Source organism: Coturnix japonica, chromosome 4, assembly GCF_001577835.2.
Source record: "Coturnix japonica isolate 7356 chromosome 4, Coturnix japonica 2.1, whole genome shotgun sequence".
Lineage (NCBI taxonomy): Eukaryota > Metazoa > Chordata > Aves > Galliformes > Phasianidae > Coturnix > Coturnix japonica.
The window spans coordinates 54,978,363-55,005,958 of record NC_029519.1 but is presented as its reverse complement, the minus strand read 5'-3'; the positions used below and the strand labels follow the sequence as shown (position 1 = coordinate 55,005,958).

The 27,596-nt window shown below is 38.6% G+C and overlaps 1 protein-coding gene and 1 long non-coding RNA gene across 54 annotated transcripts in view; one reads left to right on the top strand and one right to left on the bottom strand.

Moving 5' to 3' along the window:
- Positions 1-14,899, top strand: part of SORBS2 (sorbin and SH3 domain containing 2) — a 135,473-nt gene extending 120,574 nt beyond the window's left edge. For 37 of the 50 annotated variants that reach the window (XM_032444458.1, XM_032444459.1, XM_032444471.1 and 34 more), the window contains 4 exons: positions 939-1,730; positions 9,420-9,469; positions 11,972-12,078; positions 12,843-14,899. In XM_032444458.1, coding sequence (XP_032300349.1) covers positions 939-1,730; positions 9,420-9,469; positions 11,972-12,078; positions 12,843-12,904 — 1,011 coding nt within the window. In that variant the 3' untranslated portion in view covers positions 12,905-14,899. Of the gene's footprint in view, positions 1-938; positions 1,731-5,935; positions 6,044-9,419; positions 9,470-11,971; positions 12,079-12,842 lie in introns of all 50 variants that reach the window. The other 13 variants (XM_032444470.1, XM_015862051.2, XM_032444481.1 and 10 more) reach the window with 2 other exon arrangements.
- The window catches only part of LOC107313643, a 65,436-nt gene that overhangs the window by 10,169 nt on the left and 27,671 nt on the right, over positions 1-27,596 (bottom strand). For 2 of the 4 annotated variants that reach the window (XR_004307082.1, XR_004307085.1), the window contains one exon: positions 3,471-6,827. This is a non-coding gene — a long non-coding RNA (uncharacterized LOC107313643). Of the gene's footprint in view, positions 1-3,470; positions 6,828-18,094; positions 18,198-27,596 lie in introns of those variants that run through there. The other 2 variants (XR_004307084.1, XR_004307083.1) reach the window with 2 other exon arrangements.

The following is a 27,596-nucleotide window of genomic DNA, read 5'->3' as shown; positions in this document are numbered from 1 at the left end:
AGTTGTACAGATAACCTAAAGAGAGGTGCACCTAGTTATTGTGGGTAATTCTAACAATGATGTCAAACCATTTTTCATTTGATTTTAATTAATTTTGAGGATTAATAGTAATAAAAATGCATTTCCAGTATTTACTGAAGCAATGGATATCTACTGATGCTGTGTACGTATGACTCACCAGTCTCATTCTTACAAAAGGACGTTTCTTTTACCAGAAGGATACTTCAATCAATATTATGTAATGGTACTCAAAATATACTGCTGTATGCTGCGCTGTCACTATTTTAAAGCTTTGTTGTTGGCTGCCTACGTTCAGTTAGAATTGAGTGTACCTTTCACAAATGTTGATGTTTAAACTGATAGGGTTACTTTCAACAAAAAATACTTATGCCTTAATAAAAGTATGCTATGTATTTAAGATGTTTCTTAAACATGTACTGAGGAGTACAAATATTTACATTGGGTTAATCAGAAATCACCTCAGATGTTAGAGCTTAACTTAATGGCACCAGAAGTGTACTTTTTGACAATCCTATGCTCAAAATAAGAGTAATGGTTTGCTGGGGGGGAGGGGGGGAGTGAAACACATTAATTTTAATTGTATGATTTAATAACCTATGACAGGATCACTAACAGAAAGCCATAAATAACATAACTTCAGCAGATCAAATGCAGGTCACCCTCATGAATGTAATGATCCAGATTTGTCTTGATGTTTGACATTTAAGCCGAGGCCAGAACCTGATACAGTTTCATTTTTCAAATGTCTTTTCTGCTGTTCTGATTCATGTACTAATGATTTCAGACACCCGTGCTCACTGAAATGATATCCTCTAATCCATCTGATGGCACAGACATTTGGCTTTCAGTCTACTCATATCCCAGCTCTCTGTCATGCTTATTTACTTAAATTCCCATGTTTTTCTTATTTTTTGAAGTTGCCTTTCCAAGCACTATCACCACCTCCCAGATACCATTTCTCCTCTTGGTCACCCAGTGATCAAAAGATACTCCAGGATGCCACTAGTGATTTGTTTTCCAGAACGGATGGTTTTTCACCTTCAAGCTTATGTATCTTACCACCTCCACAGTCTCCAGACAGTTTTCTTTGTGACTTAGAAGAACTCAGTTCTTTGGCATTAACAACATCCCAGTCTTTAGCAATGTCCCCAAATAGTAGTATTCACCAAGTTAAGGGAAATGATTTTATTCCAAATACAGAGATCTCTCTCGGCTCCACTACAGCTCTTCCTCAGTCTTTTCTCGTATCTGCCTCCATCTCACCTTCAGCCAGTTCATCTCATGACATAACACATAAGCATGAAAGCAACAACACTGAATTTAGAAAAGATACAGACCTGAGAACTGAAGAGTCAAGTACATCTCTGAAGACACCCAGAGACTTGTCAGATACTACCACAGAAGATGAAGTTGTCTGCTCTACCTGCAACATCCCTTTGCTACATAAATGTAGCTCCATCTCCGCCAAGCTAGATGCAAGTGCTGAAAACGAAGAGGAAATCAGCACAGCAGATCTGTCAATTGACCTAGGAGATCAGTTGGAGCCTCAAGAATCAGGTTTCTACAGAGAACCAGAAGACACAACAGAAGAACTGATAAAACTCTACATAGATGAGGATCTGATACAAGACAATTTAGAATTTCCTATAGGAAGCAAAGGAGATTCCATAGTTTGTTGTGAAGGATACACCTCACCAAGTATCAATAAGGTATTTTAATTTCCAAAAATCATGGCTTCTGTGTTCAGATAGGTAACTCAGTATAATTTTTCTCTGCCTTTTCCTGTATTTGTGCTTTTGCACTGTGTGCAGGCACAGTTTTATTCCATGGTGTTGAATAAAAATTGTGGGTTAAGGCATAGTCCCTTCTCAGAAGCAGGTGATGACAACACTAAGTTAAGTTCTATGGTGTCTCAGTCCTGCTTCTCCTCTCCCTTCTGTCATTGTCAACTTCTGTCATCTTATAAAAAAAGCCAGGGAATCATTCTCCTCTCTGTCCCACAGTGTACCACCCTCCTGAGCACAAGGCCCCAGAAATGCTATCAGCTTTATTCAGTGGGAAGGATGCGTCTCCTGTGGAGACTCAGGCGTTTGTACCTCACATGTGTCACTTCACCAGCTGATATATTTATAGGAGACTGTTACTGGAATGTGACTAGAAACAGATCAAATTATGTTTGGCAGTGAAACATATCCTTCCCCATACAGCCTGCCCTGGTTCCTCTCTGGAGCAGTACAACAATGAACTATCTCCAGTGTGTGCTAGCTATTAAATGCCATGATATTGCTACACAGTTTGTGTGGTTTCCAGGCAGTTTTAGAACAACATTTCCCTGTCCAGCACTTATTTTCTAAAGCATTTGTTTTACATGCTTGCATGAGCCAGTCAATGCAACTGCCTGAACAGTCTCACTCTTGAAATGTTTTAGGCCAAAAGTAAAATTAATCAATTAGAAAGATTTTTCAGACTTCTTTTGGCCTTACTTGACCTGAACAACACAGGAGAAAACAGTAAAAATAAAGGTGAAATCCACTGCCACAAATAGTAATTTGTTTTAATTTTTGAGGGAAGAATTGTCTCCCATAGTAGTAGACTGACTGATCATCAAAATTAGCATCCTGTGTCTGACTGCCCATGTTTGTTACATGACTCCTTATTGGCTATTTTATATCCATAACAACTGGTTGTATAGCATAATTACTTGTCATCTTTTTCAACTGTTTAAGACAGCTCTGCTTTCCACGAAAACATCAGAAGAGCCTGATACTCCTTTCCAACTTCATTCAAATCTACCATTTCACTCTGCCAACACACCAGCTTCTCACTCTGTTCTTACAACATCCCACTCTGCTGCTTCCCTCTCACCTCTCCTTTCTAAACCCTTACATGAGCAGGAGAAAGATTCACTGAAGGTAAAGGTAACTGCACTTCTCAAGCACGGGTTGTTGAAAATCTTCTAATATGAAATAACTGCAAGGCTAATACTAAGCATCTATTGTTTCCCTTACTAACATTAAGTAACATAGCATGCAGAAGATTAAAATAGGCCTTCTTCAAATGACAAGTGAGAAAAAGCTATAATTGCTACAATACAATGTAATACATAGGTATCTCCGAAAGTAATGCCTCCTGTTTATTTCCATGGAAACTACAACAGATACAAGGCACACAACAATGCTATTTGATAGAGCAGATTTTCAGCTACAAAACACAGTCACCACTATTAGCTATGCATTTTTTGCCAGTGAAGAACAAGAACCTGCATGCTGCACTAGTGAAAATCTGTACCAGCCAAGGTGGATCAACCGTCGTTGTCACCACTGCTGAAATGCACCACCCACCACCTCAGTGTGCTCACACCCACTGTTCGGTCTCCATAAACATTCAGCAAATATCAATGAATATCAGTGGGTGTCATTTTTTCCATGTGGAGGAATTCAGAGACACACCTTTCGCTCCTACTCGGTTTCATGCCAGACGCCATGTTGTCAGACTGCCCCTCTGCTGCTACCCATCACACGGCAACAAACTGCAATGGAATATAGGTGGGAAGGTTAACGTCTACTTCCATACCACCAACATCCACCTCTGATATCAGAGGCCAACACAATATGAGACATTACTTTTGAAGTAGCTCTCCCAGATACTCGTACAGCAAAAGGCCTTCAGCTCGCTTTCAAAAGTTCATGCCAGGATTTCTTTCATTTGAATAAGAATACTGAACAATATCCAAGTAAACAGAAACAAAGTAATATTTATATTTGAAAACACTTTTTACCTTCAATCCAAAGCTAAGGAGAACAGCTCTAAGTTTCACAGTAAAGCACTACTGTACAGAGTAACGTTCTAAATCAATTAGTCAAGGACTAAACACAGATTATTCCCTCTTCAAAACTACACTTTCTGTCAGCATTGCAATTCTGTGGCAGAAAAAATGAGTTCTGGAAAGAGTCTACGGCTCTAAATAGATAAATTCCCAGTGCAGTTTTGACCTAAAATCAATTTCCAGAGTCTCCTTGTGACAAGGAAAAAGAATCACATTAAAAGTTTGAGAAACTGTCCTGGGAAAAGTGATCATTAGCTCCATGGGAAAGAAAAAAAATCATTGAAAAACCTGCATCTTAGATTCTGTGTTAATGGGAAACTTAAGCATAATGAACTTCTTAAGGTCTTCTTAAGCTGCACTGTTGTTTCTTTGTGGGTTTTTTTTCCTGAAGAAGGGAAGTTACTCTCTAGGAGCTCTTGCTAGGGTATGAATCTATCATGGGCTTCAGTGCCTTTCACTTCAAGGAAGCTGTGAAACGCAGTGGAACATTTGTTTCTGCCACTTTGAATAAAAGCAGTAGAAAGGCATTTTTAGGTGACCCTGATATGTCTTGTCCTTCTTTAAGCGAGGCAGGTTAATCCCTGCTGAAGATGGTGGAAATGTCTTTTCTATTAAAAAAAAAGGTTTTCTCTGCTCCTGGCAACCTCTTAGACAGCACGCTGCGCTCTACTGGGCACCACGGGAAGCACAGAACACAAGTAAAGGCTATGGCCCCATCTTTGCAGATAGCGAGCCACAATATAAAGAACAAGGTGGAACAAAACTGAAGGAGTGATGTTAAGGAATTCCAGCTCTTAATTCTTTTTGAAAATTGTTGACGTTAACAGATTCTTTTCTGCAACATTTCTGAAGTGAGATAAAGATTTAATTTCATTCCAGCAGTAGGTAGATTTGTTTCAGAAGTCAACATTGACAACATTGCCAGGACAGCTGCAGTTAAAAAATTAAATAAATTGGGGCCCCATCATTATTTCTTTCTACTTAACCTTTACCTTAAGCTTTAGAAAGAAGGGCAGACAGTACTCTTCTGTTTGTATGTGTTGTCCATAACTGAAGTCTTACTGTAGCTGTTAAAGTAGAAAAAAAAAGGAAAAGAAAAAAAAAAAACAGGAGACATTTCCAGGACTCAAGCACTACCAGTGAATTTGTTGAGGAAGTATTGAAAATAAATCCATATGCATGTAAGTATTTGGAATGAGGCTCAACTCTAAAGTATCACCTGGGATTCTGGACAGTAGAGTAGCTGGATGGAAGAGAAGCATCACTTCCCTCCATGATGGTGGGAAGAATGTATCCTCCAAAGGAATAGTTGTAAAGACACTTCCAGAGGAGAACTGCTGATGTGTTCCTGCCTCCTTGACCTCTACTGATTTCCCTTTTTTGGCCACTCACCCTACCAGCTCCCAAAATGGTACTGCTCTTATGTCTTACCATTTTCTACTGGCTAACAAACAAACAAACAAATAATACAAGGAAGAGATTTCCACCATATCAGGACTCCACTAGCGTCACGTGCCTCTCTATCCACCTGCAGTCTCATGGAATGCACATTTGCCTCCCATCCTTTTAAGTACTGATTCATGTCAAGTATTTAGCTAATTACTGGTGATGTTAACCAAACTAGAATTTTTCATTGGAGTACTTTCCATCAAGTACGTATTTGCTTTATAAATGCAAATTCAAGGTCTGGTGTCTGTTTAACAGCAACAGATAACAACATTTGTCATTTCTATTTCCAAGGTAGCGTTTCTGCTGTCTGCTGTTGAACTTTTCCTGTACTGAATGAGCTACTTCAGTAGACAGACTTCCAACAACTGTTCTTACTCCAAATGCATGTGTTTTGCTTGAATGATCACTTAACTCTAATGCATAAGTGCGCGTGCCAGAGCAGCAAGACCTTCAGAAAATGATTGGTGCAAAAAATGAAAATACTATCTACTACCAATACCACTACATGCACCTGTAGCATACTTGCCTTTTGTTACCAAGGAAAGCATGTTCAACCTGCATGTGTGAATGAAGCGGCAAAAATCCCACGGTGCTTCATTCATAAACACTTAATTGATGCATTTTTTGTGGTTTTTCTAGGCTAATTTAAAGAGAGAGATATTTGTTATGGGTAAACCTCCTCGTAGCCCTGTGATGACTAAGAGATCCTGCAGCTCCTCTGTCAGAGGTCACAGCTATTCACACAGGGTATGGTACCAGATGCCCAGTGTGCAGTAACAGCATTTCCATATTAAAGGAGCTCAGTGTCTAGTCTTCAGTATTTTGTTTTTGCCCAAGTGTCTGAATACTATCAATATGTTGTGTTTTCTTCCTGTTGTGCTTCTGTGCTATGTCTGAATAAAGCCAACAGGTCTCCATGTGCCAAACTTGTTATAAATCCATTAGTGTATTGTATCTCAGCAGTACTGCACAGTATTTCCAGTGCTACAAGATGTAAGAGATCAAAGGTCTGCAAATATAGCCTGTTTTTTGTCCTAAACAACTTCTCTTGATTAAAAGTACTTCTAGTTTATTAAGGTTATAGTTTCCAGAAGTTAAAAATCATGTTACACAGGCTTTGGTGATGCTGAACTTACATTTTTTTTAATCAATGTCCTTTACAAAATATTTCATCACTGCTGTATTGGATCCCCTTGAAACTCTTTGTCCAAGCACAGCCATCCCAGACTCACACTTTTTAGCCTTTCCCTTCCTAACTATAATATAGCAGCAACATAGCTGTAACAGTTTTACCTTTCCAGAATATCTAGTTTGCACACATTTGGATCAAAATGTGTTTTCAATTATGAAAAATACCAAAATTACCTAGGACTGACAACCAAATGGGCTGTATTTTACCTGTACTTTTCCTTGAAGGCTGAATTATTTTCTGCATCAATTTCTCAACAGTAGACACTTAAAACTTCTTATGGGATTAATTGCTTTCCATGTAGTCACTCCTCATTTAGATAATCTTCTTTCCAGGTATTTTCTGTTCAAAATGTAAATTTAAAATACATGGGTTATTTAAATTTTCAAAGTCAGCTTTTTTGGAAGGGCTTTGTTTGCTGAGAGGTACAAGGAGGCAGTACTTTGTCCATCTTTGAACAGAGAGAATTCAATCATAGGAAGACTAAGAATCTTTTAGTACTGGACCAGCACCATCTCAGAGAAAGTCCATAACAAAGAGAATAATTTTATCCACAAACAAGAAAAAAAAAAGGTGATCAAGACCTATTTTAATTTTGCTCGTTAATCCAAATAAATGGCAAGCAGCCAGTATGTTAAAGGCACTGTACTGGTCGATATTTTGTGCATTTATGAATTTAATTCCAAAACCACATGAACACAAATTTACACATTCAGAACTGTACAGAACTGCTACAGGCAAGGATACATTAGTCATGCGTGACAGTCAAGTATACCACTGGAACTCCTCACTTGACTACTTGACTACACATTTCCTGACATTTTTTAGATCAGGCCTTACTATTTTTTACTAAGTAAACAAAATACTGTAGCAAACCGAGCCATAGCTGGAAGCCTACATCCTTAGCGTGAAAACTAACTTAGCATTTAGGGTGGTAGAATTCATGGTATGTCCTCAACACCATTGGCCAGACTATAACTGTTGCAATTCTGGCTAATGCCATTGTATAAAGAAATCAAAACTTAGAGGAAATAAAATGGGTGAAAAGCTTCTTAAAGTCAGCTCAGGTAATATAGAAAATCACATTTGAAGGTCCCCTGTTCAGATATAGCACCTCATTTCCCCACATCTTAACTCTGCCAAAGCTTTTCTTCTTGGCATGGCATATATTCAAAGCATTAAAATCATTCATAGTATCATTTATTACTTTTTTTTTTATTGCTTGCAAGAAAAATCCATAACTTTGGTTGAATTCTCTTGCATCTCCGACAGCCTTTTGCCATTCAGCTTAAATCCAGTTTGTAACTAAAATAAACTTCAGATTGCAATGCAGACATCAAGCAACCTGCCCAGTGCTATGTTCTTTTTTTTTTCAATAATTCAGCAGTTGAAGGAGATTTACCAAGAACTGGAATGTCTGATTTGCAATTGTTTTTGGATTCTGCAGTAATAACTTTCTTATACACAGATAGAAGAGAGGAATGTGATGGAGAACAGAGGATTGAAGAGTATAAACAGACCTTTCTGGCCCTTCAAAACCTTTCCTCCCTAGTTCTTATCTTTATGAATAAGTTTGGTTATCTACCTGCGTGCATCTTTAGGTACCTTCTAAAAATTACACTCAACAGACTGTAAAGATGAAGCAGAAAGTATTCATGATATTTTCCACAAGTAAATACACAGTCACGATGAAAATAAACTAACTCCTTGGATTACATCTGGAGATGCTGGGAAGAGAAAAAATAAAAATAAAAAAAAAATGGGAATATTGAAATGCACTAGTTTCTCAATTTATGCTAGTAGGCTGTGGGTCACTTACCAAACCCTTCTCTCATGGAAGGCTGCATCATCTTAAAGAAAATGGAAGCAGGATGAACTGAAATAGTCAAACATGGGAATGAGAGAAGCCTAAACAACTAACAAAAACCCCACGGCTTCAGGATCAGGTTGCAGTCTACTCAATTCATAAAAGAAAGTGGTGTAAGCTGTGTTTGACACCCACATTCCCAAAATAGCGGCGGTTCCTACACTTGTATCAAGCTGTCAGTCTCCTCAACACTGTAGGGCATCCTCCATCAACACTGTTCACATCAACACTCTTAAAAGCAGCTGCTCCTGCGCTTTCCAGCCAAGGCTAGGCTCTAATGTGTTAAGTCAGTATCTCCCTGAGCAGGTTTCCACTGGGGAGGTTAATATCTTTCATTTCCATCATTTGCAGCTTCATTGGATATTAGTAGTGTGTGATTTAAGACCGAAAGTAATTCTTTTAAAGATTTGCACTGGAAATACATACTTTCTTTTTTTCATCTTAAAGTAGAAGTGTTGTTATTTTCAAACAATTACATTCAATTCAAAAATTCTTAATGTTCTTGGCCTCCCAACAGCCTGCATGGCTTTGTGCTGCCCCCTGAGCTGGAACAGTATTAAAGCATAGCATGTTATGCCTGCCAAGTCAGTACTGTGTGTAATGTAAATTGGGTTGTTCTTTTGTCTATGGATGGTCTGAATTCTGCAATTAAGTGTATGAGGTTTTGTTTCACTTAACTAAAAATATACTTCAAGCAATGTATAATGTTCATCACTTGCATCTAATTTTTCTAGTGCTATTTCTGTTTCACTGTAATGATGCAGCAAAGTTCTATTCCAACATTCTACTGTGCCACAAACAGACTGTTGATGAAGTTAACAGTTTTGTTTTAGTTTTTATATTGTCCTCCCCAAAAAATCATATTTCTAAACCTGCCAAGACTCTATTGCTTGCCACGTCTCATAGGAATTTATTGCGAGGTTGAGCCTGTGGGGGGGGGGAGAAGGGGGGATTGTTTTAAGTGAAGTAGAATATGTAAGCTCAAGCAACTATGCATCATATGCCTGTCCGACTACTTGGATCTTAGACGATAAATCCTTATTACATTTCAAATCATTTCATTTCAGCCACAGCGCCCTGTGCTTGCTCATGAAAACATACACAGTGGGGGGGAACCGTAAGTATACTTCTTGTCTACTAAAGCAAACCTAACATTTAAGCAACAGCCAGCACATCCTCAAATACTTTGTTGACCTGCCAAGTACAACTAAGAAGAGATTTCATAAATTTACAGATAACCACATGATGCAGGAAGATAACCAACACAGTCCCAAAGGACAAAGTTCTAGCCATATGATTTACACCAAACTCAGACTTGCTAACTTAAAGTTCTCCATCATTTATAATAAAAAGGGACAATAAGTTTGTAAGGTTTGAGTTACTTTTTTTTTTTTTAATTTTTTTTGTCTCCATTGTTCCATCTTATAAGAATATCAGTTAAGGACTTCACACTAATTCAACTCATCTGCTCTACAGACAATGCAAATTAGTCAGAAACCAATCTGAATGTGAATTGAGAGAGAAAATAACTTGATAACGTTAATCGTGGGAACACAGAAACACACTTCTATGTAATTTACATACACAGTTTAAAAATTAGAGGCAAAAAAAAAAGCTTTTTGAAGAACTGGACAAGAATCTACAATGCAGGTTGTATTTTTACAACATAAGCAATCAGGATGAAACTTGTAAGGTTGTTTTGGTGCAATTAAAATGCAAATTCGGTGCAAGATTGTTTCAATTTCTTATTTTTTTCCTCTAGCATCAGAGAGCTTTGGAGCTAGATGAATTCCCCTCCATGCAATTAAGGCTTAGCATCTAAAAAAGTTTAACAGCTTAGCCGAAGAAACAGCAAAAGAAAAGAGAGGAGTGGTTATCAAATAATAACAGGACCACAAATAACATATAATAAAAATTGGACATTTTGCTTTCAATTTCAATTGAACCGTTTTTTCCTCTTGCTCTTGGTGGGATGGCTAAGCATACTGAAGCACCTACCTGTTTTGTAAGCAATAGTTGTCTAAATAACGTTCTTCAGTGTAGTTTTAGTAGTGCATGACTAAAGTTACTCAATCCTAAGAAACCAAATATACTTAAATTGTCAATCATATATTGCCTTGAATATGCATTTTGTCAGTGTTATAAGTTTTAGTAGTCTTTCCTATTTAAGAAATTCCTAACAAAAGGAATTCAAAGCAAAATCAGCAAAAAGGGAATGTAATGACTACAAAAAGTTATGAAAATGGATTAGCTAGAAATGACCAAGATGACAGAGCTGGAATACTTCACCCTCTTTCACATGTCACTGCCCTACTCTACTCCTTCCTTTTAAATACCTTCTTCTGAAGGGAGTCACTGTTTTTTGTGCCTGCTTTTTCTCTACCGCTTCTCTCAATTTAATGTTTATTCCCTGTCCATCTCTGAGGCTGCTGTAACAGGCAGGTACACTCAAGGAAGAAGTACAAATGCATATACTAACTTGTGTCCTACCTCTTATGAGATGTCCACTTTGGAACTTATTCCTTCTCATTTTATCAGCTCAATTTGTCTCTTTTCCCCTTCATTCCCTCTGTAAATCTTTCTCTCAGGCTCTCTTCACTATATTTTCTCCCTTTCACACATTTTTGCCAGCCTATCTCCTCTTCCTTTAGGACAGAAAACACCTATTTGTAAAACCACTTATTTCATCCCTGTAGGTAGCTGGGTTGCATATTATCCTGTTCCTACAGTTACACAACAGAGGAAAAGCCCAGGCTAGCACATGCTGTCCTACCAGCAATGGACAGCTGGGGGGCAGCTGTCTGAGGTGAGGCCTGAACACAGCAGCTGCTCCTGCTTAGCACTCAAGGTGCAGGCCACTGCCTCAGGTTTCAGTTATGGTCACCCTTGCTTCTTGGAGTTGCTTTCTACTTAGCTAATGCATAAAAGGACAACTTTAAAAACCAAGGGACAACTTGTGAATGACAAGGGACTGATGTAGCAGGGGCAGTTTTAACAATGGAAAGGTTTATAGATATTTTCACATAGCAGTTACTGTCCTCCTTCTCACAGAGGTAGGCACCTTTTTACATGCACAGGTCCCAGGTGCCAGCTCTCATCTAGTAGGTGCTAACAAGCAGCCCAGGGCAGTCCCCACTTTCACAGGTAGCATGTGTGAGCTGCCCTCCTCAGCACCCACACCACTCAGCAGGGGCCGTGTTTGTATGGCATGCACTGCCTCTGCCTTGGCAGAATGTGAGGACAGCAGGATCCGCACAGCAAAAGCACAGTCTTCAGTGCTGCTCATGGGGGTTAAGAGACTAGAGCAGGCTATATCCTCCCTCTCTAAGAAATTACATTCTCCGCTTTGGTGACTCAAGTATAAAATAATATTTAATCAGAATCATGTTTCAACCACAATTATGGCACCAGGCTTGCCTTGTAGCCCCAGTCTTCACTGCCCCATTCTTTTGGATACAGCTGGGTACTAGCCTTGATATCTTCCACCATGCAAAACAAATCCTTTTCCGCTATGCTTGAAGGGAGCATTACTTATGAATTCATGTTTAAAACAGCTTTTTTAACAAAAGTGCAAAGAACTCTTTCTTCTTTTTAAAATGCAACATTTGTCCTATTTAAGGTTTCAGGCTCTATATAACTATACTCCTAGGAACGAAGATGAATTGGAGCTCAGAGAGGGAGATGTCATTGATGTGATGGAAAAATGTGATGATGGATGGTTTGTGGGTATGTTTTAACTGGTTTCTTTTTCATATATTCTTTATTCCTGACCTCTGCTTCTCTGTTTGTTTGGTGTCTTACAAACAATTAATCTTTGGCACTCGTTATAATAAACCTGAACCTGGCTTTACCAGGAAAAATCCCCACCAAAATCCTCTGAAGTAAATGGGTGATCATTCACTTCTGCACTTGGGAATTGACACGTGCTTCTAATTTGTTGTACAGCACTATTGTCATTCTCATGCTGACATAGAGCAGACTGTATATTACTCCTCATAACATGAGTACTGCTACAAAAACGACTATTTGTGAAAAACAAGTATTGCTGAACAAACAGATGCTTGGGTCTAACCAAGGCAGCTAAATCATTGCATAAACCCTCATGCACACAGTGGCTAAATTCTTTATCATCTCACTCAACCCTAGCATTTCAAAAATCTAAATTAGTTTAACTACAAACAAACAATGCTATTTAAATGAAACGATTTCTATAAACCAAGTCCAAATTTCAGCACGTCAGACTTAGCAGAGGTTTCAAATTGAGCTACACAATTCAATCAAATACTCCTCTATTGGCTTTTCCCTTCCTGCAGTTATAATTTGTTGCAATTCACAACTCACAACCGAAACTGAAAATGACCTGATTGAATGTGGAGAGCAGTAGAAAAATTTGTGAAATGTTTAAAAAAAAACATGAGTTAAAGGACATTCTTACATAGGTGATTTTCCTGTTCTGATTGCCATCTTTCATCTATTGCTTCTAATTTCAGGAACTTCAAGAAGAACCAAATTATTTGGTACTTTCCCTGGAAACTATGTCAAGAGGCTGTGAATTTTTTTTCATTCTTATTTATGCTGCATCTCTGCAACATATCTGCATAAAGCTGCTAGAAAACATGCTACGCTGGCCTTCAGTTTTCTTGCTTGCAGTCTCAAATAGAGGCCATCCAGTTCATCCTCATCCCATCCCATCCGCCAAACTGTTCCAGCAGTATTACAGCAACGACTACCGTGTGAATAACTAAGCTTTTCTGAAACAAGAGGAATCCTCCCTGCTTTTAACTCTTTTTATTCGAAACACAGTAGGAAAAGCCAGAGGAGAGGTACCCAGAAGAATTGCTATGGGGGGGGAGGGAGGTTGTGAGTAGAGGGAGAAACTCTTCCTGTTTGGGACATTAGTGGTACTACCATGAAGTGCGATGGGAAAATATAACTTTTCAGCATGCATGTACAACAGAGGGAAAGTTGCTGCTTACTATTTAAGAAAAAAGAAGTTTTTTGAGTTTCCACATTCTTATTAGCTTGGCAGCATTTGTTATTTTCACTTTGCTGTATCACAGGTTTGCCTATTGTACCGGTTTACAATGACAAATTATAATATAGGTTTTGCCTGCACTTGTATGTTGTAACTTATGCACAGTGACTGTAAAATCTCAAGCAAGCGTAGTGAAAAATGGGAGAACTGCAAGTTTTCTGATGGTGCAATGGTATTTGCTCAAACCTTTTTGCCCTATTAAAGCTACAGCGTTTTCTGTTCAAAGGTAAGAAGTGCTAGAGGGATAAAATCTCGGGAAGCAGGATTTAAAGAAGAGATGGACAATAATATAAGCATAGACATTAACAAGCTGTGATCATATGACATTAAATGGCTGTAATAAAAATGTTGTAATAGTCAGCAGCATGAAATCTGAGAGGTTGGAGTTTTTATGTACCACAGGCATTTTAAGAAGCAGCAAGTAAACAGTGTTAGTGCAAAGGATTTGTTTTCCTCTAACATAGCCACCTGAAAACGTTCACAAGTATCATGTACTGATTTATTTCACTATATATACATATATATATACACACATATATATATGTCTGTTAACAAAACCTGAGTTATGCATTCTTTTTTAGGAATTTAGTACATTTAAAAAAGAAAAAAAATCACAAGTATTAAAATCAATACATTTTAGAGGGTTTGGATGTTTCTTTTTCCTGATTGAATCAAGTATTTGAAAGCAGACATTCTCCATATGCAACCGTAAGCATAAAGAGCATTATGAAAGTAAGGCACAGGATGACAAGGACTATGACTTCATGAAAAAAAAAATAGATTTTTTTTTTCCCCAAGTCAGATTTGTTTTCTTTGGCACCTTATAGATGGCAAAAGCTTCTACTGCATTTCTCATGGGTAAAGGACTGAAATTATCCACGTGTATTTAGTCTCTGTAGCATTTTGTACATATGTTTGCTTTTTTGTACAGAGCCATTTGGTTGTTGATTTTGAAAAAAAAAAAAAGAAAAAAGAAGTTTCTTATTTGATCTTTGCCCTCTTTACATACAGAACATTTCAATGCATTTTGCTTTACTTGCTCTATTTACCATAAGCACATCTGAATAGTGCAATTCTGTAAGATAGCATTTTATGCAAAATTTTATTAATTAAAATATGGTTTACCAGCCAAATCTAAATGTACATATGTCTTTATTACTGAGAAATGTCATTAAGACAAAGGTAAAGAAACATCTTTGTGCAGCATACCTTTATTATTGCAGATTTAATGGCAAAAGCTTTATATTTCAAAGGCTTTCAATTTTAAACTAGATCTGCATGCAGCTTTGCTGTGAGATTAATTCCTATCTTTGATGCCATTTATGATTGAAGACTTAAATATCTGTTGCCTGTGATATTTAAAAAGTACTGTTTCTACTCTGTATCTGATTTTAGAAAAATACAGGTTTTTCATACCTGGCTTTCAGGTAACTGACTTTGAATTCCTACAAGCAAAAGGTCTCTGTGGTTTTTTTCTTGAATAGACTTCTAATAAATTTTGCTTGGAGTACACAAGTGTCTTCCCTGTCATTTCTCAAATACATGCAACATACTACTTAAGTGCTACAAAGCTCCTTATGCTTCTATATGCAAGTACAAGCGGTTTTGTCTCTACAAAGATTTTCTTCTACCCCCGAGCATACACGAGTTGCAATATGGACAACCAGCACTGTCAACACAGTTGCTGCTTTGTCCACTTCAGCATCATCCCTAAAACTCCAGAATCCAAAAGCAACATCCTAGGCTTTCTTCACTGAAAGTGCTAATGCAAATTAGTTTTTCTGTTACAGAGCTGGCCTTTGATCCTGAAGCACAGTGATAAAGTACATTACTGAAGCCCTTTGTATGTCACAAAAGTTCCACACCCTAATTCTTTCCTTAAACAAAAGGAAAACAAGAGAGTGACAGCAGAGAAGAAAGATTTAAGGATAATGCAGGCTTGGGAGTGAGCATCTTATGCTTGGGACTCTGCCTGAAGCTCTGAGTTACCCCCTGTAAACGTTTCTGCCTGGCAAAGAGCAACTTGCTGTTCAATCAAAACCCAAACCCACAGGAAGCAGAGCATGCACGCAGCAGCCTTCTTTCCCTATGTGGTTACTCCTGGTACTTCTGGGCTCCCTGGTCCTGCTCCTCCAGCCCTTGCTGGCCTCTACTGCCAGGATGACATCTCCCAGATGAGCTGTGCTGCACCCTTACTGCTGAAGAGTGCAGCATTCTGGCACAAGTAATCTATTTCTGACTTGCACAGCTTTGTCTTTACAATAGCTGGGCAGTTAAAATGCCAGCAAGTGAGCTCCTTTGTCAGCATAAACAGATTCTGCTGGGAGTGACTTCAATTTGGACAAGACCTAATTTAGCCAGCAGTGCTGTCTCTGAGGTAAACATACCCTTACAGCACTAAGTTAGCTTAAACCAACCACACATGTCTCTTGCTCTATAAACTAATGGCTGAGTATACAAGCACACGTGTGGCCTGCCCTTCTTTCTGCTGGCTGAGTGATTCTGGGGGTCTGAATTCTCTTTGCCAATTGCGAGAGGGAAGGAAAAGGATAAGGATAGATCATAATAAGAATTACAAGTCACTGACACCAGGAAAAACTGTAGTGTCAGTGGTTTACTCAAAAAGTGTTGCAAGGTGACCAGAAATGTAAAATTAAAGGACAACACAAAGGTACAAGTTCTGTTCAAGTAAACAAATTATACGGAAATAGGCAAGGTCTGTTGAAATTCCTCCTACACTACTGAAGTAACAAACCAAAGGACTTTTTGAGTTTGCTTACAAAATTTTTATATACTCCCTCATGAAGTCATGGAGTGGAATGTACTGGACTGGAAGGTGCTGTATCTTTAACCAGAACTAAAGATAAATTGAGAAGAGAAACACGCAGAATTTGATGCCAGCCAGTTTAACATCTAAGATTTTTCTACAAGATGGTATAGCAAACCAATTTCCCTTTATTTTACTGAGATGTGTAGCATGGCTCTTGATTTCTATTAGGATTTTCTTTTAATGCTATCACATGATAGCTACACTGGCAGGCAGAGAAAAGTCTGTTAGAGTGTTACTGAAACTAAATTCATTGCACAGCTGCACTGCATCACAGATCCAAAAGTCACACAACCAGAGCTTCCCCAAACAGCAGCAGATTCCGCTGCCTACCTTCTGGCAAGCTGTGTGCCTGCTGTTCATCACCTGCATGGGAGGCAAAGGCCGCTACAAAACAAAACCAAGCAACCTCACAAAACACCAACCAAGCAGGGACACTGAGGCATGAGCTTTTCAAGGTAACACTATATCCCAAAGCTAAGGGTCACCCCAGCAGTTTTAACATTCTGTTGCCCGTGCCAAAGCCAAGTACGTTGTCGTTCTGCAATGCCTGGTATTTACCAGCTGCTTTTTAGCTGCTGCTGTACACAACTGCGGCAGGAACACAGGGTGCTTCCTGTAGATTCCAAAAGCAATGCACGAGCTAATGGGAAGCTAGAATTATGAAGTAAGCAGCTCTAGAAAGACCTCAGGTCATTGCAATAAGTACATTCACCACATAACCATAAAAGCTGTAAGGGAAAGCCTGCCTTTGCCTCGGTTAACAGCAAACTCCACTGAAGTAAATAGATCCTGAACGTGCTTCAAAGATCATATCGTTAACATGTTCTGCATTAACGTGAAAAGAAGACTGTGCAAGAGAGAAACACTGAAGCAACTGAATGTCTGGTTTGGGCTGGTTTGTAATCACATCAAGAAGTATGAGTGTGGGCAAAGCCCATAAAATACTTCTTTAGCTGCCCCCACTGCACAGCACAGCTGATAGTCAGTACCCTTCTCTAGGGTTAAGCTGCACATCCACTTGAAGTCAAATTCTACACACCACCACAGTTGCAACAGCACATTAAACATAATTGGAAGGGCCAGTGGTTCAATTTTTACACAGCATAATCCCTTGTTACACCCAGTAAGGACCAATGAGACAAACCTGAATCCACCCATTTCACCTAGCCTGCAAGTACCCAAACCAACATGCACAGACAGTCACCTTGTCTGCTCTAAGTAAGCAGGGGATGCTTCAGGGTTTTTTCTGCAGCTCCTCAGGTAACCAATACCACAAAATATTTGACTGGATGCAAGAAGTGCCTTTTTGTTTTATCCATCCCAACTACTATGTGAGTTAAGTGTTAAACTCCTAGCCAAAATTGCTCCATAGGATCTATTATTTTCATTAATACAGTCTTTGAAAATTACAATTATTATTCTATTTATCTACCAAGAATATGATACAATTCACTAAAAGGGAAAGAGAAGAATGAATTTCTGCTTGCATATCCCTGACTCAGATGCTGCTTAGGTCAAAGAAAGTGTTTTTGGTAGCATACAGGCTTTTATATATTCTTGCCACTTTGAAACAGAGAAAGGCTAACAGAAGTTTTTAGGTTAATGTGCAGTGACAAAACCAGCAAAGAGCTTGAACAATACTGCAGGCACAGTTACTGTTTTCATCCTGCTGGTTGGTAATACTGCACACCTTCATTCCTTAGCAGCTCTGAATCTATAATTCCTAACTTCTGTTTCATTTGCTTCAGTGTGAGTCCCATATATAAATCATTACAGACTTTTGCCCTCTGGTATTATGTTTAACTTCTTCAGGAGTCATAGAGGAGCAACGTGCTAACACACTACTTAATCTACCAGAAAGTAGAAAGCCTTCATACGGAAAGAGCTGTCCTAACCGAGCAGCTGCAGCAGTGATGTCACGTCTAATTGCAGATCTGGTGCAGAGGGTTCCGCTGCACAGTGGCATTACATCACAAGCGACTCCATAGAGAAAAAACACGTGTTGCCTGACAACCAGCCATGCGTTGCTAGGTTCATCCTCAGAACAGATACTCCAGCTTCAACCATCTACATTTCTTGCTGCCAACACAAACAAACTCTGAGGCCCTTATTTCGCACCCACATACACACATAGCACAGTAATCCTTCTACATTTTCCATCCATCAAGAAAATATATATAACAATTTTTAAAATACCCCAAGAATAACATAATTCTGTTTCCAGTGAAGAGTTACCAGACAGTTGCACACAGTGACTCTTGACATTTCTCCTGCAGAAAGGAGAAGAAACTTCTGTCACAAGCTCCTATCTCACTTTATGAGAGGGTCCTGTACTCCCTTGGGCCCGTTCCAGGTGCCTCACTCTAGCTCCAGCCAATTAGAATAGTAGCTTCCTGTTTAACTACCAGGCCCTTTAACACTTCTTCGGCCTCTACTCCATTTTAGTCCGTTTCAAAACTTTCTTCAAGCATCATAACTACTGAAAGAGTAATCAAACCTGCATCAAGATTTTCCCCTGCCACCAAGACAGGTAAGCACACAGTGAAACCAGTGCCATAGACGGCAGCATGAGTAGCCCAAACATGTTGTTCTCAGTGGGTCATTGCACTGCTGCTGCCATTAGCCAGATAAAGTTAGGGCACACAAGGGCCCAGCTAGTGCTTCCCACTCTGGGGTGAGGGTTAATGCTGGCAGCTGTAATGTGAAACATGTACAAACACTGGCTGGCGCAGGAGCTGCGAAAGGCTTTTCTTACACTACTACTGATTCATCTGTTATAGATAGGTGTTTTCTACATATAACTGGAAATACTCGAACAGGTGAGAATCAGCCCTTCCCCCTCTTAAACCAAGGAAGAGAATAAATTAATGCGTCAAAATGTCTGAGGTAGTAGAAGGCAATGCTTGCATGCCAATGGAGAGCTCTGTGCACTATTTATAGATCCTTTTCATGTGCTCTATGGGGCTCTTACTTCTCCCTCCTGTTCCACCACTCATTCTCTTCCTGTTAAGCCCAAGAGGCTGACCAAAGGAAAAACCGCAAAGCATGGAAGGTGACATTCTACAACTGAAAAATACTAAGAATCTGTTTTACCCCATTCAAGGTTTTACCCTCCATTTAATGCACTACCTTATCTAGAGATCTCCCAAAAGCACTACCTGCACTATATACTTACTGAGCATGAGGAAGACCTTCAAGATCATCAGGTCAAACTGTCAACTTGACCAAGCACATTCACTGAATTATAGAATGGTTTGGGTTGGAAGGGACCTTTAAGATCATCTAGTTCCAATCCCCCCTGCTATACACAGAGACACCAGCCACTAGGCCAGGATGCTCAAAGGACTATCCAGCTTGGTTTTGAATGTCTCCAAGGAAGACGCAACTTTGCTGGGCAACCTGTTCCAGCATCTCACCCTCACAGTAAAGAATTTCTTCTTAATACCTATTCTACATCTATCCTCTTTCAGTTTAAAGCCATTTCCCCTTGTCCTGTCATTGCATACCCTTATGAAAAGTAACTCCCCAACTATCCTGTAGGCCCCTTTTTGGCACTGGAAGGCCGCTATGAGGTTTCCTCAGAGCCTTCTCTTCTCCTGGCTGAAGAGCCCCGGCCCTCTCAGCCTGTCCTCATAGGGGAGGTGCTCCAGCCCTCTGATTATCACCATGGCACTCCTGGTCATCATCACCTCAAACCCAGAAAATTCACAAATGGAAGATGCCTCCTGCATCACACCAGAAATCCATGCTGCCCAGCAGCTTACACAGAGCACCATTAGTACTGGTTTGAAGGTCCCAAGCTAAACTCTTGACACTCTCATGTGAGAATATTTCAGTAAGTTGTTTTTGAGATTTTGACAGTGCAAAACAGGAATTGTTGAACTGTGACAGACAGACAAGAGGAAAATCTAATCTTTAGGGGCACTATTCTCTGTGTATTTCTGAATTACTTTTTGTTTTGAACTTTGATATTTTTTATTAGGGATGGAAGGTGGAGAAGGGAAAAGATCATAATGAAGATTTACTCCTATTTGAAATGACTTCCTCTATAAACTGATTTACCTGTCTGTGGGGAGGGAATTTCCCTTGAGAGTCTTCCCTATGGAGAGATTACCCTCCATTTCTGGCCTGAATTTCTATACTACCAGACAACTTCAGGAGCTAAACTTCCAGCTACAGTTGAGTATTAATTCCCCACATACTGGAGTCAAGCAAAAGTGAATGTGCAAATATTGTTTTAAGACTGTATTTGTGTCTACTCATATCTGACAGTTTCTACATTAACTAGTTCAGATGCAGTAATTACTCGTCAATAAAGACAAGATTTCATCATAGCTACACTTCTGCTGGTTTTTACCTACATTGCACTTATATTCTTTCACAGTATTGACAGCTTATTTAGATCTACATTCACTGAATAAAAGCAAAGAAAAAGTTCAATCAGAGCAAAGTGTGATATGCTTAATTACTTTTACTCAGCATTTGATTTTGCTGTTAAGCAACTAATTTATGGTTGTTGAAAAGCTGATTATGTCCTTTTTAATCAGAGGACAGAAATCAAAATTATAACTGGGAAAATACTTAAGTATATGCTAAATTTAAGTATTAAGCCTGAGCAACTACAGTGCACATCAAGATTCTAGGATCCAGCTTTGTAGCCTGCTACAATCTGAAGCTGCTGATCTCTGGCTCTCATCCCACCTTATACTTAAAACAGAATACCATATTTGTCTTTCAGCTGTTGCTGTTTGTCATGATCCAGCAAATACAGCCAACTCTCCCATAGCAACTACTTTTACAATGCTAAACTCAAGCCACACAGCGAAAGAAAAATAGATAAGGAATACAGTGGTTTATGGAACATCAGATAACAATTGTAATTATATATTTTTGATGCCTGCTTCTTAGAGAAAAACATTCAGAAGTTTTGGTACTTGGGCCACAAAAAACTGTGTTGTTGTCTGTACCTGTGATCTCATAATTTGTTTGTATATGAAGTCTCATCTCATGGGAGAATATAGACAGATCAAAACGTAGAAAAACTTCCAAAGAAATGAGGAGTCCTAGACAGGATGGGTAGCTTTGCCTCCTACCTTGCTTCTCTTCCATAAAGATACTTCAGAATTAGGTGGGGTTTTTTTGTTTTGTTTGTTTAATTAATCCATTATTCACAATAGAGGGCATTCTTAATGTGAGAAGTGAGATAACACTTAAATTATAAAGAAAAAAAGAAAAAAGACTCATTTAAAGATAATCTCCTTAAGACTAAAGTTAAGACCAGGCACAAAGTGCAAATCACTATCATACCAGCAAAGGCATTTTCTTCTTTACCAGGAAGTGACTTCTTCCTCTGATACCTCCTATCTTCTTAAAGATATAAACTTTTACTGACAAAAATAGTTTAGAGGGGGAAAAAATAAATTCCCACAGGGAGAGATGCATGTACGCACACATACACATGTACTCATGATTTTGATGTTTATGGCAGTTGGCAGAAACTTCACCAGTCCAAGAATAGCAAGATTTCATCCAGTATCAACTAAAGGAAATCTCTTTTTATTAACTACACTAACCTCTTCAAAAGACATTCTGCCTTAGAGAAAAACTGCTACCACCTCCTGCCTGAGAGATTTCCCTGGTCAAGACAAATTATACTCTATAACTGTTTCTAGAGTCCTGAACCTTTCAAAGTTCTCTGGCACTTTGGTCTCATCATGTACTGCAAAACAAGATCAGTTCCTTCTCCAGTAGCAGCACAAGTAACCTCCACATAAACAAATATTCTTTTTCCTGTATGTATGGGAACTGTTGAGTCATGGCCTGAACCACTGATTGAGCGCAGGTGAAGGCAATTCAGCTGTGTGACCAGAAGGGATGGATCCTAGGATAACAATCTACCCAGGAGGAGGTGACTAGGAAAATGTAAAACATAAGCACCCAGCAGCCTCTAAGGATCTACAACTACTGCTAATTACAATGTAATAAATTTCAAATTAACATACTCCCATAGAAGAATTAATGTTCCTTCCATTGCCTCTATTGTCTCCCTGCTCTTTATCACTTCACTTGCTACAGAAAGAACCACACAGCTTGCAAGTTTCAGTGCATTGTCAGTGATTGATATATGTTGTGTAACACAGCACAAGAAAACACATACACTTAACTACTATTAAATATCCTTAAAGACCCAGTAAATTGATTTTTGCCCTACACTACAAACTGCCCTACATGCAGTTACCCCAGTGCACCCCCTCCCCACCCAGAAGGTTCCAGCCCACATACCCATGAATATCACAGTGATTGTTATTGCTCTGCAGCCTTTGCCCTCTCAAGATGCTTAGTTTCTACCCCAGTTGCTGCAAAAGGTCTTAGACAAACAGTAATAAGGCCTCCAAAAAGCAACCCCTTCCACTTCTACCAGTGTCCGCAAGCAAAAGCTACATCTGGTCATCAGCAGTCTACAGAACAGATGACAGGTCCATGTGCACATAGCTTCTCTGGTAGTGCTCTAACTCAGTTGTAAGAACAGCCAGCAGCTACTATGAACAAGCTAGCAGTAACTCACGTTTTTACCCCATGGTTTCAGAAGAACAGGAGATAAGTCTCTTGATCCCACTAGATCTCTTTGCTGTCCCTTTAATAAATATGATAAGATTTCCTCTGGAAAAAGTGAGGTCAGTGTTATTACGTAGTTAAAAAAAATAAAAGCAACTAAACACATACAGTCATAGAAATCAAGAAACAGGCCTATTTAGAAACACAAAATGAGATTTTGCTTTTATTAGAGGCAGTACTGGGTGTCTGGAGAATTATGTTACAGTTCTTGTAGATACGTGTCATTACACAACTAATGAAGAATTTTAACTCTTTTCCTGAATGCAACTTTATAATACATGTAATGAAAGAGTTTAACAATTTTTATGCATTATTTGTTCAAGAAATGCTTAATGGCAAGCACATCAGATAGCTGTTTAACAGCTACTTTATGCTGTGTAAAAGATTATATATCTAAGAGTCAGCATGTTAATTTATGAAGCATACTGGACTGATCTGCTATGCTGGCACACAGCCTTGCTAACTTCATTCCAACTTCAGTCTTCCGGAATTAGCTCTTTCAATTCCCAGTGCCAAAATGGGCTTTAACTTTAAACCTAATAAGGGATCAGCTTGCCAAATTTGGAGGTGACGTTTGATCCTAGCTATTAAAGGGAGCAGAACCACCAACAACTGAATGAGCTGAATAGAAAAAACAACTTAGAGTTGTGTTGCTGATCTAGTTTTTAGGATTTTCCATCATACCTTCTTCTGGCATTTAGCACAGAAGGACAAGGCCCTTTTCTTATATGAAGTCCTTGCAGAAAACACTCAGTTCTCATAAAAATAATGAAGCATGAAGCTGTAGAAGCACAATAATTAGGCATGAAAATTGAGAAGACTTTTGCAACTTACTTTTTGGCTAAAAATCATACTATAGTACATGCTGTCATTATATCAGGTTCACAGATGAACCAATAAAGGACAAGAAATTTCTTCTCAAGTCACAACAATATCTAACTCTGATAATACAGAAAAAGGCAGTAGAAATGCTGCAATGGAAGTAACACTTCAGGTAACCAGTGTGCTGGTGGGAATTATAAAAACACAGATGGAAATTCAATGCCCATCCATTCATTTGCAGAGAAGTTTGCAAAATGAAGACAAGTAGGACTTCAGTGCTTTAATGCGATGTAAGTATCTCATTCAACTCTAAATGCCCTTCAGACATTCTTTGAAAAACAGAATCACACCAATCACATTATTTCATACAAGCCTCCAACTCCTCCTTTGCCTTTTATTTAAATAAAAAATAAATTAATTAATTAAAAAGTCAAACAAGAAAGCCAGCGCAAAAATTTCAGGCAAGGTGAAAACTCAAAACAAGCACATCTGATGTTAAAACAAGTCTTTTAACATAGATTTCACTTTCTTCTTTCAACTTGTTTAGGTGTTCGTGAAATAGAGCTCTGAAATATATTACAATAGCAAAAATTTACTTTCCATTTATTTGCTTGTTTAGACCACATCCTTAACAGAGACTTCAAAAGGCTCTGAGGCACATACTCTCCACTTTTTAAGTAAGAAGCTTCTTGTAGAAATGAGAGCATATACCAAGCTTAATAAGCCTGCAGACAAAACATTTATCCTGTACTCATTACTGTCCAGCAGAGAGACGTACAAGAGCCATGCAGAAATGACGGTCAAAAATCTGAAGTGAGAGTGCAGTTGAACCAAATCATTGTTTCAAAACAGCTGCAAGGGTGGAGCATGGTGAGGAGTTGTAGGAAACCCTTTTCCACCTCACACATTTCCCAGCTAATGCCTGGCAAAGCATTCTGTACAGCACCAGAAACCCACTCCTCCTCTTTGCTAGATGCATGACAAGAACACTAGAGTTGCCTGTCATACTGATTAATAACAGGAAAAAATATTGTCCTTTGCCAGGAAAATATAAAGGTGGTTTATCAGACATCCACCAAAAAAAGTTGAGATGAAATATTCATCAGGATCCAAGTTATTAACTATTCCTGTACCTTGGCAGTTCAATTAGAAATGACTTCAAAGTGTACTTGAACAGTCATATCTTGCTGCTTTAGGAAATCATTTAAAAATTGCAATCATTTATTATAAGTAGATTTCCCATATACCCATTTGTTTTGAAATAGAAGTCAGGCCATGCAGCAGGGAATATTCTGGCCTTTCACCTCTGGAGAGCCAGTTTAAGTACATGCTGTTCCATATGTGTAAGTGATTTTCAAGCTCCACTTAGTATCCTAGGCTTTACTGCCCAAAATTCTCAGAGTGGCTCAGTACACTTCATGACAACAAGCTCCAGAATAGGTTAGGTTTATCACAGTTCTGACCCCAAATGCATGCTTTGAGGAAGTTGTTTTTGGTTTCTGTTTCTGACAAGGTTTATTCTGGTTCTACAGCCTGCAACAAAGCATTCCAGGAATTTACAGAAGGATGCATCAGTGTTAAACATTTGGTATTATTTTAATAATGAAATAGAATTCTATTTTTATACCTTTTTGTTTGTTTGTTTGTTTGTTTGTTTTTTAATCCACTGTATTGATTTATTTGGAAAATATTTCCTTAGAATCATAGAATCCTTGGAGTTGGAAGGGACATTTAACGGCCATCTAGTCCAACTCCCCTACAATGAACAGGGACATCTACAGCTAGATCACGTTGCTCAGGTGCTGATCCAGCCTCACATTCAAAGTCTCCAGGGATGGGGCATCAACCACATCTCTGGGCAACCTGTGATATAATATTGCCTTTTTCCCCCCCCCCCTTTTTTTGGTGAAGTTTAAGAGTGCACAGAGTTACAGCTCAACTAATGACACACCAATAAAACAGGATCCAACAGTTGCTGTCTGCAACAACAGCACTTTGGAGAGTAAGTCCACCTTCCATTTCAATAAGGGAGAAAAAAATATCTTTGATCCAATGTTCAGTTTGATATGAGCATGTCTTCCACTGCAACTAATTACAATTACCTGCACAGTTGGAGTTTAAGCCTGCCCTCTGCCTAATTTTTGACACTGGAAACTAAGAGTCTGATCACAGGTTTGACCTGATACAGACATTCTTATGATTCTGCATCCTTCGCTACTGCAGGATTTACTATTTGATATTGCCAGTGTTCAATGAAAGCAGAAAGGCAAACTTCACTCTTTAGATGAGTACACCTAATATGCTACACATGCCCGCCTAGAAACTGGAAGACAATACAGGATTCATTAGGAAAAGAGTGTGTGTGGGGAAGAGATACCAAACACAAGAATGTTTTTACTCAGAACAAGTATAAAGGATGATGGAAAAAGAAATGAAACTGTTAGAGATACACTCTGACTTTGTATCATAAAACCTGGTAGGATATGGAACCACATAATCAGAGCATCATTATATTGAAGGTGTATGTTGAATCGACCTCAAAAACTGTCATATTGAAGTATATACACTGCTCAAAAGCAATGAAGTCTTTTAAACTTTAAATCATATGAAATATTTAAGCTAACACACTTGCTATATGCCTGGAACTAAATACATGTCTTGCTTTATATCAGTGTGTTTATCTTCCCTAATGTAAGCTGACCTCGCTCCCAAGCTCCTGTCAAATCAAACTGATGGGGTCTACTTTCTCACAGTTTTCTTTGAGAGAGGTACTAACCTCTGTTTTATTCATATTATCATTCATATTAGGGTGTTAAATATTTCAGAGACCTTTTATATTGTTAGAGTATATTCTGGACAAGACTACTAAAAACAATCACAGCAAACACTACAGTCTACTAGCAAGCCACAAATGAAGGATAAATACCTCAGAAATACTGAGGCTGACTGTCATAGCCCTCAGGAAAAAAGTTCTCAGTATATCTTACTGAGAAGGACTTTTGCTATATTATTATTATTATATATTATTATTGTATTAATATACAGATATTATGAGTAGACACAGATAAAGACATTCAACAAATAAGAGTAAGAGGCAGAAGCCAATTTTATAATGAAATTTACAAAAAAAAAAACAAAAAAAAAACCCACATTTACCCACACCAGAAATTATACAAATGGCATGAACCTGCATTTCATTCTTGCATCTTACTTATTATTCTTTTTTGTCCAGAGTCCCCTCTAAGCAGAATGTATAAGAAAGATAATAAGAAAGGTAAATGCACAGAGGGAACAAAGGCAAGTAAGGCCTCTGACATAAGAAACAACAGGGAAGAATAGCAAAAAAAAACAAACAAAAAAACCACTTTCACCCAAAGTCAGAAAACATTATGTGGACTGTTATCACTACAAAATACATATTCTCAACAGTTTTCATTAGAGCTGTAGATAATGTTATAAAAGAGGACAAACTTGGGGAAAAGTGAAGCTTGAAATACATTTCCCATGCACAATTAACTTCTAAGCAAAAATCTATAGCAGCATGATAAGAGTGAGTGAACACAGGCATCATCACTGCATGATCCCTCCTCTTTCTGAGCAGTATAAAGGGGATAAAGTCAGAATGAAGCTGAACAGGCTGATGCAAGAAAATCAAAAAGGGTGGAGAATGTTACTGAATAACACTAGCAACCAAAAGAAGGCATTCGGAATTGTCTTGCAATTGCAGATTTTTACAAAAAGCTCAGGTATCATAAAATAATTCTGCATTTCTCTTCTTCAGTATGAGAAATATGCATGATGTCAGCCCAGGCTCTTTAAGCCATTGGAGTTGATGCATGCCATGCTCTCGAGTGACTGTGGCTGAAATACTCAGCTGAAGGGCTGGACAGACTTCGTATGGCAGCAAACTATTACGTTACAAGTAAGACAAGATGTGAAATG